Genomic DNA, 21,007 nt, shown 5'->3' with positions numbered 1-21,007 from the left:
GATGCCGTGATCAAGCTTCTTACCGGCATCCTCTGTGGTCAATGAGGATGCCGGTAATTGATTTCAATTCACTGGGTCTCTCTGAAGAGGCCCAGTGCATTGAAGCTGCAATTCTTATTTTGGCCAGAAGGTGGCAGGCCAACATAAGAAATGAGCAATTCTGCACCAATATGGATATAAATAAACATAATGGCACAGAATAAAAATAAATAAAGTTTTGTAGCCTCAAAAACGACCTACAAAATCATAAAGTTTAAGAAAAAACTTAAAAAATAAATAAAAAGATTTCAGCGGTGTGTCACTCATGAACTAAAAGTAAATGGTTGCTGAGAACCAGCATCATAATCATTGCAGCTCAGGCCTTGAGAAGAGTCAAATCTACCTGAGAAGAGTCCTGGTTATTATAATCTCCTGCTCTCTCACCCATCTGCTGATGATTGGCAGTTCTCTCCTAGAGAGAAAACTAGGTAGAAGCCTGTCAGTCATCAGCAGGTGGGCAGGAGAGCAGGAATTCATGAATAACCAGGACTCTTCTCAGGAGGCCGTGACTCTTTTCCAGGCCTAGTCTGCAATGATTGTGATGTTGGTTCTCGGCAACAACTTACTTTAAACTTTTAAATGAGAAGACCGCTGAAATCAACTCACCTGTCTCTACTTTATTCTGCTGTTAGTATGGGTAGCATAAAGTTGATGACAGGTTCCCTTTAAATCACCCCCCTTTCCATAGAATAAAAAAAAAAATACATAAATAACAAAAAATATAAACAGCATGGGCATCACTGCGTCCGAAAAACGCCTGTACTATTAAAGTATAAAAATATTTTTCCAATACGGTGAATAGCGTAATGGAAAAAAGGGTAAAAATAGCCGATTCGCCATTTTTTCATCACTTCTCTTACTGAAATTTTTTTTTAAATAAAATGTGATCAAAAAGTCACACACACTCCAAAATGGTATCAATAAAAACTGCATATTGTCCCGCAAAAAACTAGCCCCCACACAGCTCAGTAGATATAACTATAAAAAATTCTGGGGGTCAGAATATGGTGATGTAAAGGTTTTAAAGGGTTTCTGTCATGTGCTAATCTCAGCAGTAAATAACAGTATGCTTTATAACTCCCTGCCTGCCGCCGTTCTCTTAAAATAAAGACTTTTAAAATAGTTGCTTCAGCACCTAGAGGCTCTGTCTACGCACCCTATGGCACGCCTAGGTCCAGTTGATTGACTTTTGAGTTCTCCTCAGTGTCCCGTAAATCTCGCGCCTGAGCCTTCCAGTTTAGTATTCGGCACAGGTGCAGTGAGTGAAGGACGCGCTCCTGCTGCTGGCTTCCTCACTGCGCCTGCGACCGGCATACACATCCACTGATGAATATCTCCAAAAAATGAGGCACCACTTTCTATCTATCTATCCAGTCTATCTGTGTGTCTACACTACCTAGCTGTCAGTCTACCACACATCTATACTGAACAAAAATATTAACGCAACACTTTCGGTTTTGCTCCCATTTTCCATGAGCTGAACTCAAAGATCTAAAAAATTTGTTACATACACAAAAGTCCCAGTCTCCAGTCTAAATCTGTGTTAGTGAGCACTTCTCCTTTGCCGAGATAATCCATCCCACCTCACAGGTGTGGCATATCAAGGTGCTGATTAGACAGCATGAATATTGCACAGGTATACCTTAGACTGCCCACAATAAAAGGTCACTCTGAAATGTGCAGTTTGATCACACAGCACAATGCCACAGATGTTGCAACGTTTGAGGGAGCATGCAATTGTCATGCTGACTGCAGGAATGTCTACCAGAGCTGTTGCCCGTGCAATGAATGTTCATTTCTCTACCATAAGCCGTCTCCAAAGGCGTTTCAGAGAATTTGGCAGTACATCCAACCGGCCTCACAACCGCAGACCACGTGTAACCACACCAGCCCAACATGTTCACCTCAATGATCGTCTGAGACCAGCCACCCGGACAGCTGCAGCAACAATTGGTTTGCATAACCAAAGAATTTCGGCACAAACCGTCTCAGGGAAGCTCATCTGCATGCTCGTAGTCCTCATCGGGGTCTGGACCTGACTGCTGTTCGTCTCGACTTGAGTGGGCAAATGCTCACATTCGATGGTGTCTGGCACGTTGGAGATGCATTCTGTTCACGGATGAGTCCCGGTTTTCACTGTTCAGGGCAGATGGCAGACAGCGTGTGTGGCGTCGTATGAGTGGTTTGCTGACGTCAACGTTGTGGATCGAGTGGCCCATGGTGGCAGTGGGGTTATGGTAGGGGCAGGCGTATGTTATGGACAACGAACAGAGGTGCATTTTATTGATGACATTTTGAATGCACAGAGATACCGCAACGAGATCCTGAGGCCCATAGTTGTGCCATTCATCCACGACCATCACCTCATATTGCAGCATGATAATGCACGGCCCCACATTGCAAGGATCTGTACACAATTCCTGGAAGCTGAAAACATCCCAGTTCTTGCATGGCCAGCATACTCACCGGACATGTCACCCATTGAACATGTTTGGGATGCTCTGGATCGGCGTATACGACAGCGTGTTCCAGTTCCTGCCAATATTCTGCAACTTCGCACAGCTATTGAAGAGGAGTGGACCAACATTCCACAGGCCACAATCAACAACCTGATCAACTCTATGCAACGGAGATGTGTTGCACTGCGTGAGACAACAGATACTGACTGGTGCGGACCCATTCATACAATTCATACAATTTTGCGGAACGGGTGCGGACCCATTCATTCTCTATGGGCCCAGACGTGAAGTGGAGAGCACACTATGTGCTCTCCGCTTCCGCATTTGCGGAGTGCGGCCCCGAACTTCCTGTCCGCAGCTCCGCAAAAGATAGAATGTGTCCTATTCTTGTCCGCAGCTGCGGACGAGAATAGGCATTTCTATAGGGGGTGTCGGCCGGGTGTGTTGCGGATCCGCAACACACCACGGACGTGTGAATGGACCCTTAGACAGATTTGTGAACAATATTTGGGAGTAATGGGTCTTTTGTGTATGTAGAAAATGTTTCAGATCTTTAAGTTCAGCTCATGCAAAATGGGAGCAAAACCGAAAGTGTTGTGCTTATATTTTTGTTCAGTGTATGTAATATATCTGTTTACATTATCTATCTATCACTATTTTTTTACATACAGTACAGACCAAAACTTTGGACACCTTCTCATTCAATGAGTTTTCTTTATTTTCATGACTATGAAGGCATCAAAACTATGAATTAACACATGTGGAATTATATACATAACAAACAAGTGTGTAACAACTGAAAATATGTCATATTCTAGGTTCTTCAAAGTAGCCACCTTTTGCTTTGATTACTGCTTTGCACACTCTTGGCATTCTCTTGATGAGGTAGTCCCCTGAAATGGTCTTCCAACAGTCTTGAAGGAGTTCCCAGAGATGCTTAGCACTTGTTTGCCCTTTTGCCTTCACTCTGTGGTCCAGCTCACCCCAAACCATCTCGATTGGGTTCAGGTCCGGTGACTGTGGAGGCCAGGTCATCTGGCGCAGCACCCCATCACTCTCCTTCATGGTCAAATAGCCCTTACTTTCAAAGTTTTCCCAATTTTTCGGTTGACTGACTGACCTTTATTTCTTAAAGTAATGATGGCCACTCGTTTTTCTTTACTTAGCTGCTTTTTTCTTGCCATAATACAAATTCTAACAGTCTATTCCTATTATTTCCTATAAGGAAAAAAATAGAACATGTAAAAAACAAATAAAAGCGGCCAAACTAGAGACCGAGAGATTAATTGCCAAAGAGAGTAAAACTAACCCTAAAATGTTCTTCAATTATATAAATGTTAAAAAGTATAAATCTGAAGGTGTCGGTCCTTTAAAGAGTAATGAGGGGGGATTCGCAGAGAGCGACGAGGAGAAAGCAAAGCTGTTAAATATTTTTTTCTCCAATGTATTCACTGAGGAAAATAAACAGATGAAATGCTGAATGTTGACATAAATTCCCCATTAAAAGTGTCCTGTCTGACCCAGGAAGAAGTACAACAGCGACTTAAAAAGATCAAAATAGACAAATCGCCAGGACCGGATGGCATACACCCCCGTATCCTAAGGGAATTAAGTAATGTCATAGCCAGACCCTTATTTCTGATATTTGCGCACTCTATACTGACAGGGAATGTCCCACAGGATTGGCGCATGGCAAATGTGGTGCTAACATTCAAAAAGGGTCCAAAAACAGAGCCTGGAAACTATAGGCCGGTAAGTTTAACATCTGTTGTGGGTAAACAGTTCAAAGGTTTTCTGAGAGATGCTATCTTAGAGCATCTCAACGGAAATAAGCAAATAACGCCATATCAGCATGGCTTCGTGAGGGATCGGTCATGTCAAACTAATTTAATCAGTTTCTATGAGGAAGTAAGTTCTAGACTTGACAGCGGAGAATCAATGGATGTCGTGTATCTGGACTTCTCCAAAGCATTTGACACTGTACCACATAAAAGGTTAGTATATAAAATGAGAATGCTTGGACTGGGAGAAAACGTCTGTAAGTGGGTAAGTAACTGGCTCAATGATAGAAAACAGAAGGTGGTTATTAACGGTACATACTCAGATTGGGTCACTGTCACTAGTGGAGTACCTCAGGGGTCAGTATTGGGCCCTATTCTCTTCAATATATTTATTAATGATCTTGTAGAAGGCTTGCATAGTAAAATATCAATTTTCGCAGATGACACTAAACTGTGTAAAGTAATTAACACTGAAGAGGACAGTATACTACTACAGAGGGATCTGGATAGATTGGAGGCTTGGGCAGATAAGTGGCAGATGAGGTTTAACACTGACAAATGTAAAGTTATGCACATGGGAAGGAATAATGCAAGTCACCCGTACATACTAAATGGTAAAACACTCGGTAACACTGACATGGAAAAGGATCTAGGAATTTTAATAAACAGCAAACTAAGCTGCAAAAAACAGTGTCAGGCAGCTGCTGCCAAGGCCAATAAGATAATGGGTTGCATCAAAAGGGGCATAGATGCCCGTGATGAGAACATATTCCTACTACTTTACAAATCACTAGTCAGACCACACATGGAGTACTGTGTACAGTTCTGGGCTCCAGTGAACAAGGCAGACATAGCAGAGCTGGAGAGGGTCCAGAGGAGGGCAACTAAAGTAATAACTGGAATGGGGCAACTACAGTACCCTGAAAGATTATCAAAATTAGGGTTATTCACGTTAGAAAAAAGACGACTGAGGGGAGATCTAATTACTATGTATAAATATATCAGGGGTCAGTACAGAGATCTATCCCATCATCTATTTATCCCCAGGACTGTGACTGTGACGAGGGGACATCCTCTGCGTCTGGAGGAAAGAAGGTTTGTACACAAACATAGAAAAGGATTCTTTATGGTAAGAGCAGTGAGACTATGGAACTCTCTGCCTGAGGAGGAGGTGATGGTGAATAAAATAAAGGAATTCAAGAGGGGCCTGGATGTGTTTCTAGAGCGTAATAATATTACAGGCTATAGCTACTAGAGAGGGATCGTTGATCCAGGGAGTTATTCTGATTGCCTGATTGGAGTCGGGAAGGAATTTTATATTCCCCTAAAGTGAGGAAAATTGGCTTCTACCTCACAGTTTTTTTTTGCCTTCCTCTGGATCAACTTGCAGGATAACAGGCCGAACTGGATGGACAAATGTCTTTTTTCGGCCTTATGTACTATGTTACTATTCAGTAGGACTATCAGCTGTGTATCCACCTGACTTCTCCTCAACGCAACTGATGGTCCCAACCCCATTTATAAGGCAAAAAATCCCACTTATTAAACCTGACAGGGCACACCTGTGAAGTGAAAACCATTTCAGGGGACTACCTCTTGAAGCTCATCAAGAGAATGCCAAGAGTGTGCAAAGCAGTAATCAAAGCAAAAGGTGGCTACTTTGAAGAACCTAGAATATGACATATTTTCAGTTGTTTCACACTTGTTTGTTATGTATATAATTCCACATGTGTTAATTCATAGTTTTGATGCCTTCAGTGTGAATCTACAGTCGTGGCCAAAAGTTTTGAGAATGACATAAATATTGTAAATGGGAAAAGTTGCTGCTTAAGATTTTATAATAGCAATTTGCATATACTCTAGAATGTTATGAAGAGTGATCAGATGAATTGCATAGTCCTTCTTTGCCATGAAAATTAACTTAATCCCAAAAAAAACTTTCCACTGCATTTCATTGCTGTCATTAAAGGACCTGCTGAGATCATTTCAGTAATCGTCTTGTTAACTCAGGTGAGAATGTTGACGAGCACAAGGCTGGAGATCATTAGGTCAGGCTGATTGGGTTAAAATGGCAGACTTGACATGTTAAAAGGAGGGTGATGCTTGAAATCATTGTTCTTCCATTGTTAACCATGGTGACCTGCAAAGAAACGCAAGCAGCCATCATTGCGTTGCATAAAAATGGCTTCACAGGCAAGGATATTGTGGCTACTAAGATTGAGGTACAATCAACAATTTATAAGATCATCAAGAACTTCAAGGAAAGAGGTTCAATTCTTGTTAAGAAGGCTTCAGGGCGTCCAAGAAAGTCCAGCAAGCGCGAGGATCGTCTCCTAAAGAGGATTCAGCTGCGGGATCAGAGTGCCACCAGTGCAGAGCTTGCTCAGGAATGGCAGCAGGCAGGTGTGAGCACATCTGCACGCACAGTGAGGCGAAGACTTTTGGAAGATGGCCTGGTGTCAAGAAGGGCAGCAAAGAAGCCACTTCTCTCCAAAAAAAACATCAGGGACAGATTGATCTTCTGCAGAAAGTATGGTGAATGGACTGCTGAGGACTGGGGCAAAGTCATATTCTCCAATGAAGCCTCTTTCCGATTGTTTGGGGCATCTGGAAAAAGGCTTGTCCGGAGAAGAAAAGGTGAGCGCTACCATCAGTCCTGTGTCATGCCAACAATAAAGCATCCTGAGACCATTCATGTGTGGGGTTGCGTCTCATCCAAGGGAGTGGGCTCACTCACAATTTTGCCCGAAAACACAGCCATGAATAAAGAATGGTACCAAAACACCCTCCAACAGCAACTTCTTCCAACAATCCAACAACAGTTTGGTGAAGAACAATGCATTTTCCAGCACGATGGAGCACCGTGCCATAAGGCAAAAGTGATAACTAAGTGGCTCGGGGACCAAAACGTTGACATTTTGGGTCCATGGCCTGGAAACTCCCCAGATCTTAATCCCATTGAGAACTTGTGGTCAATCATCAAGAGGCGGGTGGACAAACAAAAACCCACTAATTCGGACAAACTCCAAGAAGTGATTATGAAAGAATGGGTTGCTATCAGTCAGGAATTGGCCCAGAAGTTGATTGAGAGCATGCCCAGTCGAATTGCAGAGGTCCTGAAAAAGAAGGGCCAACACTGCAAATACTGACTCTTTGCATAAATGTCATGTAATTGTCGATAAAAGCCTTTGAAACGTATGAAGTGCGTGTAATTATATTTCACTACATCACAGAAACAACTGAAACAAAAGATCTTAAAGCAGTTTAGCAGCAAACTTTGTGAAAACTAATATTTGTGTCATTCTCAAAACTTTTGGCCACGACTGTACAATTTTCATAGTCATGAAAATAAAGAAAACTCTTTGAATGAGAAGGTGTGTCCAAACTTTTGGTCTGTACTGTATGTGGTACAGCTTTCCGACAGGCTGTTTCGGCATAGAATGTTGGGAATCGTCCAGTTTCTGTCCGGCCAATTCTCTGCATATTTGCTGTGTTGCCACTGGATCTCCACCGGACACCATTATAGTGCCGCAAATGTGAAAGTAACCTAATCTGTCTGACTACAGTATCTATCTATCTATCTATCTATCTATCTATCTATCTATCTATCTATCTATCTATCTATCTCATGTGACTTCAGTATCTATCTATCTAACCCATGTGACTAGAGTAGCTATCTATCCATCCAGTCTGTCTGTCTACAGTATCTGTCTACAGTATCTATCTATCTATCTATCTATCCATCTCATGTGACTACAGTATCTATCTATCCATCTATCTATCTATCCATCCAGTCTGTCTACAGTATCTATCTATCTATCTATCTATCTATCTATCTATCTATCTATCTATCTATCTATCTATCCATCCAGTCTGTCTGTCTACAGTATCTATCCATCTCTCTGTCTGTCTTCAGTACCACCGTTCCTGTAATGGTCTGCAAATGTGCCGCCAATCACCTGATTAACAAGCATCTATCTACCTAATCTGTGTGTGTCATATCTATCCACATACTCTTTACCTCACTTGAAGGGATAATTATTCTCTTTCCAGTGATATACCGGTTTCCATGGCCCCCAGAATTGTGGAAAATCTTAAAAACAATGAATGGTGGAAATTCATAGCCTGCAAATCTGCAAAAGAGAAAAATGCTACGTTTCACTGTACAGAGTTTATTCCTGGGACAGTGGATCAGTTTATATCTCATGATGAGGATGGAAACCTAATATTTTGCTATTCAGAAGTAAATATTGCATGCACTAATTAACCCCTTAAGGGTCGGGTCAGTTTTTTTTTTTTTTAATTTAGTTTTTTCCTTTCTTCCTTCCAAAAGCCACACCTTTTTACATTTTTCTTTCACATAGCAATATGAGGGCTTAAAAAATAAAAACAATTTTTTTTGGGCTTTTAGATTACAGTGTTCACTGTATGCCAAAAATGACAAGACACTCTTATTCTGTGGGTTGGTACGATTACGGCAATATCAAACTTGTATAGTTTTAGTTACAGTTATAGTTAAACGTCATGCTTAACTTCTTTAAAAAAAACTAAACTTTTTTAAACAAAATTTTATTTGCATCTCCATTTTCTAATACCCATAAGGCCTCTTGCACACAACCAAATGTCTTTTTCAGTATTTTGCGGTCCGCAAAAAACGGATCCGCAAAAAATACAGATGACGTCCGTGTGCATTCTGTTTTTTGCGGAACGGAACAGCAGGCCACTAATAGAACAGTCCTATCCTTGTCCATTATGCGGACAATAATAGGACATGTTCTATCTTTGAACGGAATGGAAAAACGGAAATACGGAAACAGAAGGCATACGGAGTACCTTCGTTTTCTTTTTTGCGGATCCATTGAAATCAATGGTTCCGTATATGGAACGCAAAAAACGGACCATAAACGGAAAAAAAAAACAGTTTGTGTGCAAGAGGCCTAACTGTTATATATTTGTGTCCACAGATGTGTGTCAGTGCTTGTTTTTTGAAGGACGAGTTGTATTTTTATTGGTACCATTTTGAGTACGTATAACTTTTTTTCAATTTTTTTTTTCAATTTTTTGGGGGGGAGGGAACCAAAAGATGGCGAATTGTGAGCTTAAATTTTTTCCATTACGGCGTTCACCGCACAGAAAAAATATTTTGATATTTTAATATTTTTGGGTGCAGCAATGCCTGCTGTGTTTATTTATTCATTTTTATATGTAAAATCGGGAAAGAGTGGTTTTCATATTTTGGTGTTTTTTCATAATTTTTTTCATAGTTTTTTTTAAAGGGTAACTGTCATATTTTTTTTTTTATGTAATTGAATTGGTTTGACTAAGTTTACCTTAGTTCCCTAGTTAATACTTTTGTATTGGTATTGAATTACCTAGTGAGTGCAGCATGTTCTTTCCTCCCCCAGGCATAAAACAGCGTTGCTACATACAGAAGACGGAGGACATAGTAGTGGGCAGTCCTGAACGCTGCGTGTGCGCTCCCGTCGGAACGGGATAGTGCCGATATTCGCGATATAAATTTGCGATTAGAATATTCGCGATAAAAATTTGAGATTTGAATATTCGCGATCAACTACTCAGGAGGAAGAGGGCGTGTTTAAGTCTGGAGAAAGTCGATTGGTAGGGGGGGAGGCTGCGCATTCCCGAGATGAGCCGAATGAATTCTGGGTAGTTAGGGAGGGAGGTCTTAGCCTCAGGGTAAGGGCATCGGCGGCCATCTTGAGAAGATAATCAGAAAGAAGTCTTGTGAGGAGCGGTTGCTATGGACAGACTCTTATTAAACAAGTGGTATGTGAACCCAATAATTAGTGATTATGGATTATCACCACAGCAGCAACAACATATATGAAAATTTAATTATCCTCTAACTTTTTTTTTCTTTTTACACTGTAATCTTTTTTTAGATCAGATATTTTTTTATTATAATTTTCAAAAATAGTTCACAAAATTGCCAATTTGCAAGTTGTACACATACAGTCAATTCCAAGGTATAAACATTATATCCCCAAACCAACCCCCCACCCACCCCACTCGAGATAAACTGGCAGACAGTGTATATTGTGTAGACAATTATAGCAAAGATACAGTAGTACCGATCATACATACATGGTTTAAGTACCGGAATAAGAAGGGGCATTGAGGCATTTCTAGCGTATCAACTGCATAACCCCCAGGACATCCACCAGACATAAACTCCTACACTCTCACTGTGTAACACTTCCCGCACCTCTAGTAAGAGCAAGCCAGGGACTACACACTCCAGATCTATCGATCCACAATTCCCAAATAGCCTCAAATTTCGAAATGCAATTTCGCTTAAGATATATCCTCCATTTCCAAACGTATTATAAAATCAGTTTTGCTGATTTGCTGATGAATCCATTTTGCTGCCAGTGTTTTATGTGCCTGATACAAACCGGATTCCAAAAAAGTTGGGACACTATACAAATCGTGAATAAAAACTGAATGCAATGATGTGGAGGTGCCAACTTCTAATATTTTATTCAGAATAGAACATAAATCACGGAACAAAAGTTTAAACTGAGAAAATGTACCATTTTAAGGGAAAAATATGTTGAATCAGAATTTCATGGTGTCAACAAATCCCAAAGAAGTTGGGACAAGGCCATTTTCACCACTGTGTGGCATCTCCCCTTCTTCTTACAACACTCAACAGACGTCTGAGGACCGAGGAGACCAGTCTCTCAAGTTTAGAAATAGGAATGCTCTCCCATTCTTGTCTAATACAGGCCTCTAACTGTTCAATCGTCTTGGGCCTTCTTTGTTGCACCTTCCTCTTTATGATGCGCCAAATGTTCTCTATAGGTGAAAGATCTGGACGGCAGACTGGCCATTTCAGTACCGGATCCTTCTCCTACGCAGCCATGATGTTGTGATTGATGCAGAATGTGGTCTGGCATTATCTTGTTGAAAAATGCAGGGTCTTCCCTGAAAGAGATGACGTCTGGATGGGAGCATATGTTGTTCTAGAACCTGAATATATTTTTCTGCATTGATGGTGCCTTTCCAGACATGCAAGCTGCCCATGCCACACGCACTCATGCAACCCCATACCATCAGAGATGCAGGCTTCTGAACTGAGCGTTGATAACAACTTGGGTTGTCCTTGTCCTCTTTGGTCCGGATGACATGGCGTCCCAGATTCCAAAAAGAACTTCGAATCGTGACTCGTCTGACCACAGAACAGTCTTCCATTTTGCCACACTCCATTTTAAATGATCCCTGGCCCAGTGAAAACGCCTGAGCTTGTGGATCTTGCTTAGAAATGGCTTCTTCTTTGCACTGTAGAGTTTCAGCTGGCAACGGCGGATGGCACGGTGGATTGTGTTCACTGACAATGGTTTCTGGAAGTATTCCTGAGCCCATTCTGTGATTTCCTTTACAGTAGCATTCCTGTTTGTGGTGCAGTGTCGTTTAAGGGCCCGGAGATCACGGGCATCCAGTATGGTTTTACAGCCTTGACCCTTACGCACAGAGATTGTTCCAGATTCTCTGAATCTTCGGATGATGTTATGCACAGTTGATGATGATAGATGCAAAGTCTTTGCAATTTTTCGCTATGTAACACCTTTCTGATATTGCTCCACTATCTTTCTGCGCAACATTGTGGGAATTGGTGATCCTCTACCCATCTTGGCTTCTGAGAGACACTGCCACTCTGAGAAGCTCTTTTTATACCCAATCATGTTGCCAATTGACCCAATTAGTGTTAATTGGTCTTCCAGCTCTTCGTTATGCTCAAATTTACTTTTTCCAGCCTCTTATTGCTACTTGTCCCAACTTTTTTGGGATTTGTTGACACCGTGAAATTTTGAATCAACGTATTTTTCCTTTAAAATGATACATTTACTCGGATTAAACGTTTGATCTGTCATCTACGTTCTATTACAAATAAAATATTGACATTTGCCATCTCCACATCATTGCATTCAGTTTTTATTCACAATTTGTTTAGTGTCCCAACTTTTTTGGAATCCGGTTTGTATAACATTCTATCTATTCCGGTAATAATAGGGGTTTGAAAATTCTCAGACTCAAAAATGCCAAGTAGGCACAATTTAGGGTTAGGAGAGAAGTTTGTACCAAATACTGTACTGAGTAGGTCTATAATATCTCCCCAATATCTATTTAAGGCACTGCAGTTCAATAGCATGTGGATTACGTCAGCCCCCTCCTCCCCGCCCTTCGGACAAGAGGAGTCCCCACTACAACCAATCTTACATAGAAATAATGGGGTCTTAAATACCCTATGAATCATTAGTAACTGCGACAATCTTGCTGCTTCACTGAGGGAAAGGCAAGGGGTCATAGCTAGTGTCTCCTCCCATTGGGTATCCTCTATAGCTCCTAGATCTTTTTCACACTGTAATTTTACCTTAAGCAAGAATTTTTTCAGGAATTCTCCATGTAACGGCTGATAGACAGTTGAGATAGCACCCTTCACTGGCCCCGTCCCAACGACCTTACTGAGCAGCTGGTTAGAAGTAAATTGCAGGGAAGATGTTCTGGATTGTGTATCTATATTCTAGAGCATGTCTAAGCTGCAAGTATCTGAAGAAATGAGTCGAGGGTATTTTACACTGTAATCGTAAGTTCCCTTAGGGGACTTGAACATGCGATGCTCTCATTGCTTGTCCCATAGACTGCGATAGAATACTACTGCAGTCTATGGGATTCTGACAGGCTGCCTGCTGGGCACGGATTTTCAGGCAATTATCCATGACAGGTCTGGGAAGCTTCACAAGGAGACTGTTCAGAGTCCTGCGATTTGGCTATGGCAGCTCCGATCAGAGGACAGAGGGAACCTCCCCTATTGACAACAGCAGCTGAGTGGTGAAATTACTTGGATCGGCGGAATCACCGATCCCAATCACTGCCAGTGGGTGCCTGTGTATTATACAGCCAGCACCCACCATGTATGGAATGAGCTCATTGTGTGTGCTCTTTCCATACAACCCCACAGGATACGCCATAGATGAATGTCCCACCTCTAGCACCAGAATGGGGCGCTCACAAACTACAGCACAGCGAAAACTAAAGCAAAGGGATCCACTAACCCGCTAGATCCTGGAGGACGTCAATCATATTCTCAGCTTCCCAGCAGAAGAGATTACCAAGTCTTAGGCCTTTGGTGTTTCTCATACAGTTGCCTATAACAAATCTTACCTGAATCTTATTTTACACTGCATCCCAGGATCTTTTAGTAATTCAGCTTCCAGGGGACTGACTTTCTTGAGGATTTCATATGTTGCAAAGGTTTCCTGTAAAACAGTTCATTCAAAAGGTTGTTGCAGATTTCAGTCAATGGTGGAGACCTTGCTAGAGTGAATGGGACTTCGCTACAATACCAAACAGAGCCACTACCCAATGGACAGCGCTGCGCTTGGTAAGCTGCGAGGAGGCCGCAGCGCTCACTGAAGTGCTGCGGCCTCCTCAAGCAGCTGATTGGCTGGGATGCCAGGTGTTGGATCTCCGCCGATATAATATAATTGACAATGAATGGGGACAAAACTGAAGTGTTGTGTTGCAGTTTTAAGACCATGTGCTGGATCTGAAAACCGGTCAGCACAACACAGATGTGAAAGTAGCCTGTTTTTCACATACCATTAGGGTACGTTCACAAGTCCGTAATAATGGGTCAGCATCCATTCCGCGAATCGCGGAACGGGTGCGGACCCATTCATTCGCTAGGGGGACGGAATGGATGCGGAGAGCACAAAATATGCTCTCCGCATCTCCGGAGCGCACCGCCGATCTTCCAGTCCGCGGATCCGTAAAAAAATAGAACATGTCCTATTCTTGTCCACAATTGTGGACAAGAATAGGCATTTCTATGGGGGGGTGCGGGCCGGGTGTATTGCGGATCCGCAATGCACTATGGACGTGTGAATGGACCCTTACAGCACTTCAGAAATGTAATCAAAAATCAGTAACCCCTTTAAAGGGGTTGTCCAGCTTTTACTCAGTGCTGGCCTGTCCTCAGGATAAGCCATCACTAGCTGATGGTCGGGGGTCCAACATCCCGCACCCCCGCTGCTCAGCTGTTTAGGTCTAGCTCCAGCATCAGATATGCACAGCTCCATCAACTTTGTAGTGGACAGAGCTCGTCACTGCAGCACTGTAGTCACAAGCTCCCTCCACCACAGAGTTGGCTGCATACTTCCAGCGCCAAAGCTTCAACTAAAACAGCTGATCAGTAAGGGTGTGGGATGTCGGACCGCTGCCGATCAGCAAGTGATGGCCTATCCTGAGAACAAGAAGCTGAAGAAGCCCTTTACATATGGTAGGATATCATAGGAATGTATTGCACTTTATTTAATGGTTTTATTACATCGTCATTATTGCTATTATTCTACATCGTGATGAGCAAAGTTTTCAAAAATTTGATACGACTGCCCCGCCCAACTTCGATAAGAAATTCGATTCGTTTTGAATTACTTCCTAACAAATCACATTCCGGTGTATGGAGTAGACGCAATGATGTTGAACGGTGATCGCGCTGCCCCCCCCCCCCCCCGTCATTTAACCCCTCAATGCTGATCGTCACATTCAGCCTATCACTGATGACGTCACCACACCCGCCCAGTGCGATGACGTCACACGTCAGCGCGCAAGAGAATAGGCACGTTTCAAGATGGCCACGCTCAAATGGATGAGGTGATTATGTTTTTTCTTTTTTTATTGCCATTTCAGGAAAAATTGATTTGTTACCACAAAGCGCCAAGAAATTCAGATTCGTGCCGGATCGAATTTTTCGGAAATTCGGATTGGATTCAACCTCGTTAACTTCGATTCGCTCAACAATAATTCTACAGTAATAATATTAAAACGTAGGTTTATACTTACCGCCGCTCGGGCTGCATGTTTGAGGAGTCTAAAAATCTGTTTGTTGCGGTGGCACCTCCATGCTCTTTGAATTCGAATAGCAGCAACGCCAATATCAACCCTGAAGAATACAAATAAAGCACAATGCACAGCGTCAGATTGGGGTTCCCTGGACCCCCCAGAAGAAAAGAGTTTGAGGGCTAGTCCAGGGGCCGACATACCACAGGTGCAGCCGGTTCATTGCACAGGGGCCCAGAGCAGGAGGGGGCCCCTTCTTACCGGCGTCAGGGGGAGATGAGCGCTTCTATTGTGGAAGTGCTCATCTCTATTCATCTGTATCGCTGTCCTTAGGATGGCGATACAGATGGATGCTGCGGCGGGGCAGGGGAGAGGTGTCTCCCTTCCCCAGTCTTCTCATAGGTTGCAGGCCTAGTGCCTATAGCCTATCAGAGGCCGGAAGAGGCCTGCATTGCATCACTGAAAGTAGCAAGGAGGTAAGTAATAAGTATATGTGTTTATTTTTTTATTTATTTACACTTTGCTAGGGGCCCTATCTGGCACTCATGGGGGTGTCTACTGGGGCACTATCTTATGTACTGGCACACATGGGGGGCACTATGGAGGAGGAGCAGCACTATGGGGGCCCTATTTTAAATACTGACATACATGGGGGCACCATGGAGGGGGGAGTACTATTGGGGCCCTATTTTATATACTGGCACACATGGGGGAACTATGGAGGGGGAGGAGCACTATAGAGGGCCCTATCTTAGTTACTGGCACACATGGGGGGAACTGTGGAGGGGGAGGAGCACTATAGGGGGCGCCATCTTATATACTGACACACATTGGGGGCACTATGGAGGGAAAGGAACACTATGGGGGGCCCTATCTTATATACTGGCACACATGGGGGGAACTGTGGAGGGGGAGGAACACTATGGGGGGCCCTATCGTATATACTGGCACACATGGGGGCACTATATGGGGGAAAGAACACTATGGGGGCCCTATCTTATATACTGGCAGACATGGGGGGCAATATGGAGGGGGAGGAGCACTTTGGGGACTTTATCTCATATACTGGCACACATGGGGCCCACTATGGAGGGAAAGGAGCACTATTGGGGTCATTATATAGGGGCATTATACTGGCACACATTATGGGGGCATTTTATACTGGCACATTGTCAGTCACCATAATAGGGACAAGGGGAGGTGCACTTTTGGTGCATAATATAGGAGTATTTTATACTGGTGCAAATTATAGGGCATTATGGGGACTTTGGCTCAACTGGGAGCACTAAGAGAGTTTTTTGGGCACACAGTAGGGGGCATTGGCACACATTATGAGGGTACTATGGGGACATTGGCTCTACAGGGGGCACTAAGAGGAGGTATTTTTTTTATACTGCCTCACAACAGGGCACTTTTATGTACTGGCGCAGATTATAAGGGGGCATTTTTCTACTGTAACACAAAGAGTTATAAAGAGAAGTATTACTGCCGGGGGCATTATGGTGGGCTTTGTTACAGTTGAGGGACTATTAGGAACTTGAATACTAGTATGAGCACTATAGGAGCATTATTACTTCTGGGAAACAGTGGGGACATTATTACTATGTGCTGTCTGGTAGATAATTATTTCTATTGGTGGGACTTTGGGGAGCACTGTTACTGTGGGGGGCACCCTGGCACAGTATCAGCTTATCACAATTATTTTTGGGGAACATTATGTTCACACACTATTAGTGTCAGGGACACTGTTTCCTGGGCGCAGTTATTTTTTAGGACACTGTGTGCCAATAATTATTGAAGGGGAACTATCTGTGTGTAACCTGTATAGGGAGCACAGTGGGCACAGTATTGGGGGTGTTAATTAGGTGGGAGGATGATGGAAAACTAGGAAACTAAGATGTCAAACCCTGCAGAGAGAAGAGATGACTGAAAAAAATCCTCATGGCGGTCTGGTCTGAAAGGAGAAGATGAGGACAGAGAACATCGACATCAAAGAAGACGTCACTGGATGTACGAGGTATGTGGACCTGTATTAGGCTACCTTCACATCTGAGTTAGTGATTCTGGCAGGCTCTCCCAGCAGAGAACAGCCTGTCGGAATGCTCCAGCACTGCTGAATGCAGACAGAATGTCCGCCGGCCCCATTAACTATAATAGGGTACGGCAGAGATCGGCCACAATCGGGCAAAAATGCAGAGAATCAGCGGGACACAAACCGCTGCATGCCTGAGTTTGTGTCCGGCCAATTCCTTGCATTCTCTGCCGGATCAGGTGGCCGGAGCGCAGTGCTGCAGGTGTGAAAGAGGCCTTAAGACTACTTTCACACTTGCGGCAGTGTGATCCGGCGGGCAGTTCCGTCGTCGGAACTGCCCACCGGATCCGCCGATCTGCCGCTGACTGAAAGCATTTGTGAGACGGATCCGGATGCGGATCCGTCTCACAAATGCATTGCAAGGACGGATCAGTCTCTCCGCTTGTCATGCGGACAGACGGATCCGTCTTGTATCTTTTTTCACATTTTTACCGGTCTGCGCATGCGCAGGCCAGAAGGACAGAGCCGGCATTCCGGTATTTTGAATGCCGGATCCGGCACTAATACATTCCTATGGGAAAAAATGCCGGATCCGGCATTCAGGCAAGTCTTCAGTTTTTTTCGCCGGAGATAAAACCGCAGCATGCTACGGTTTTATCTTTCACCTGATCAGTCAAAATGACTGAACTGAAGACATCCTGAACTGATTACTCTCCATTCAGAATGCATGGGGATATGCCTGATCAGTTCTTTTCCAGCATAGAACCCCTATGACGGAACTCTATGCCGGAAAATAAAAACGCTAGTGTGAAAGTACCCTAACCTGTATGTTTTTTATTGCTACAAGTAATGTTAGGACGGAAATGGTTATGTTGAGAACTTGGCTTGGAGGAGGGGGGGGGGGGGGGGGGGGGGGAGCCGGGCCCCAGGCACATTCTTTGCACAGGGGCCCTCTGCTGTCTGTGTCCGCCCCTGGGCTAGTCCTCCATCTATGCAGAACACCCAGGACCTCCGCAAATCAGCTGTTTGAGAAGGCACCGGCTTACCAAGCACAGCGCTGTACATTGTAGACTCAGCCCGATTCACTTCAATGGGGCTGAGCTGCGCTTCAGTCTCATAACCGATGAACACTCGGCCTATGGAAAGGTGAGAAAAGGCCGTGGCGTTACTGTGAGCGTCGCTGTTTTCCCAAACAGATGATTGGCGGGGGTCCTGGGTGCTGGACTCCTACAGATCAGATACTGAGGATAGGGCGTCAGTATTAAGCTAGGGCGTCGCAGTAATGTCGCGCAACAATTTTTATAATGATAGTCTATGGTGTTGCACTGCGACATGCTGCGACTACGACACGACAGTCGCAAAAAAAACCATCCAAAATTGATTTTTCTGCGACTGTCATATTGCAGTCGGAGCATGTAGCAGTGCGACACCATAGACTCATTATAAAAATGTTGCGCGACACATGTCGTCGTGTAGCCCTAGCCTAAAGGGCGAGTCATTTTTGACATTTATTTGACACAACCCCCTGATTTCTGAAGCTCTGGACACTTACTTGTGTGTCACTTCTGCTTGCAGTGCTTTAATTTGATCTTTCCTTGGTGGCAGTGACTCTACGGAAGTGCTGTCAGGCAGGCTGATAGAGATGGATGTGATGGACATGGCAGGATATCCAGGATCTGTGGTGGAGGAAGAGAAGAGAGGAGCTGCGGTCACAGAAGTCCTATGTGCCATGTGATGGAGCACTGTTCACATACCTACTCCTTACTCCCCAGAATCGCTGCGTCTACCGTCGCCATGACAACCATGAGATTCTACGTCACATCCTAGTTCTCCTGTAAACTTCCCTACATAAAGATGGCGCATCCTGCGTCAAGCTTTTGGCTTCCGCTTCCTAAATCTATCCTAGACTATGGCGTTGATCGCGTGTTCCCCTCATAACGGAGGGCTGTTGAAATAAACTCGTATTAGCTTGCGTGAAATGTTTTCTTCTGGTCAAATTAGACGTGAAACCTTGACGTTTTACAAGGGTTGTCCCATGCGAGACGCCGTCGCAGCGCACATACGCGTTGCTAGGGGTCTAGCGGTTGCTAAGGGCTTCGCGGCCTGGTTTCCTTCTGCAGCCTGACCTCCACTCCGCTGTCATGTTCAAGGTGAGAAATGAGAGGAAGCTACAGAGCTGCCCTAGGTTTATGAGGAGATCTCCACGTGTACTCGGCATGGCTGTCAGTGAATAGACTGCAGATCCAGTCACCCGAATGGGGCACCTTGACCCTTGTGTCCCATGTGCGTCCTGTGGCTGCGGGTCCCCTTCTCATGTCATTAGGGCTAGATCTGGGTCTGACAGTACTGGGACCATTATGTAGTAATAACTGCAGGGTAAGAAATGGAGCAGAACACAACCCCTCACATCTGGTATAGTAAGGAATGTTACTCCATCAGGTGGACTCCTTTATCATTCCATAGTCCCTTAGTTTATAATGGCAGAACAATCTTGGCGCCACTTATTCCTATATTATTATATGATTCGCTGCTGCTGAATGGAAGAAAATCTGTGGGCGTACCAGTAGTGTGTTGCCCCCACCGCCTCGGTTCGTTTATTGTAAGATGTATTATGCCCCTGTTTACCCCATTAAGGACCGGGCTGATTTTTTAGTGTCTCCACATTCTGAAAAGCCATTTTCTTTTATTTTTTGGGCGACTGTCTTATATAATGGCTCATTTTTTGCGGGATGAGATATCGGTTTGATTGGCACTATCTTGGGGTGCATATGACATTTTGGTCGCTTGCTTTTACACTTTTTGTGATGTAAGGTGACAAAAATGGCTTTTGACACCGTATTTATATATATATTTTTTTTGCTGTGTTCACCTGAGGGGTTAGGTCATGTGTTATTTTTATAGAGCGTGTTTTTACGGACGTGGCGGTACCTAATATGTATACTTTTTTTATTTAGGTTTTACACAATAATATTTTTGAAACAAAAAAATCATGTTTTAATGTCTCCATAGTCTGAGAGCCATATCTTTTTTAATTTTTTGGGCGATTATCCTATGTAGGGGCTCATTTTTTGCGGGATGAGATGGTGGTTTGATTGGTACTATTTTGGTAGGCATATAACTTTTTGATCGCTTGCTATTACACTTTTTGTGATGACAAGGTGAGGTGACAAAAATGGCTTTTTTGAGACTGTTCTTATTAAATATTTTTACGGTATTTACCTGAGGGGTTAGGTCATGTGATATTTTTAAAGAGCAGGTTCTTACGCACGCGGCGATACCTAATATGTATAGTTTTTATTTATTTTTCGTTAACACAATAACAGCATTTTAGAAAACAAAAAATCATGTTTTAGTGTCTCCATAGTCAGAGAGCCATATTTTTTTTTCTTTTTGGGTGATTGTCTCATGTAGGGGCTCTTTTTTTGCGGGATGAGGTGGCGATTTTATTGGTACCATTTTGGCATACATACGACTTTTTTTATCACTTTTGTTCCCTTTTTTGGGAAGTAAGGTGGGCAAAATTAAAATTTCATCATATATATATATTTTTTATGGCGTTCACCGTACGGGGAAATTAACAGGACCGTTTCATAGATCAGGTCATTACGGACGCGGTGATATCAAACATGTGTAGTGCATTTTATTTTATACATTTTTAATCAGTGATAAATGTGTTTTATATTTTTTTTGACCCAGACCCCACTTGGTTCTTGAAGATCCAGTGGGTCTGATGTCTGTATAATACAGTACAGTACACTATACTATACAGTGTACTGTACTGTATTCTCACTTTACACTTAGTCTGATCAGACTTAGCCTTACCATGGCAAGCC

General features: G+C 43.4%; 2 protein-coding genes across 2 annotated transcripts in view; one reads left to right on the top strand and one right to left on the bottom strand.

The window, feature by feature from the left end:
* C3HXorf58 (chromosome 3 CXorf58 homolog) overlaps nt 1-18,966 on the bottom strand; it is a 34,344-nt gene extending 15,378 nt beyond the window's left edge. The window contains exons 1-5 of the mRNA XM_040423650.1: nt 18,929-18,966; nt 18,727-18,850; nt 15,146-15,245; nt 13,466-13,560; nt 8,301-8,412 (exon numbers count right to left, since the gene is read on the bottom strand). Of these exons, the coding sequence (XP_040279584.1) occupies nt 8,301-8,412; nt 13,466-13,560; nt 15,146-15,245; nt 18,727-18,833 (414 nt within the window). The 5' untranslated portion in view covers nt 18,834-18,850; nt 18,929-18,966. The remainder of the gene's footprint in view (nt 1-8,300; nt 8,413-13,465; nt 13,561-15,145; nt 15,246-18,726; nt 18,851-18,928) is intronic.
* Nucleotides 18,967-19,236: 270 nt separating this feature from the next.
* Nucleotides 19,237-21,007, top strand: part of APOO (apolipoprotein O) — a 153,032-nt gene continuing 151,261 nt past the window's right edge. Inside the window, exon 1 of the mRNA XM_040423651.1 lies at nt 19,237-19,324. Coding sequence (XP_040279585.1) covers nt 19,316-19,324 — 9 coding nt within the window. The 5' untranslated portion in view covers nt 19,237-19,315. The remainder of the gene's footprint in view (nt 19,325-21,007) is intronic.

This window comes from Bufo bufo, chromosome 3 (genome assembly GCF_905171765.1).
Source record: "Bufo bufo chromosome 3, aBufBuf1.1, whole genome shotgun sequence".
NCBI classification, from domain to species: Eukaryota; Metazoa; Chordata; class Amphibia; order Anura; family Bufonidae; genus Bufo; species Bufo bufo.
Note: the sequence above shows the minus strand (reverse complement) of the source record. Positions and strands in the feature narration are given on the sequence as shown.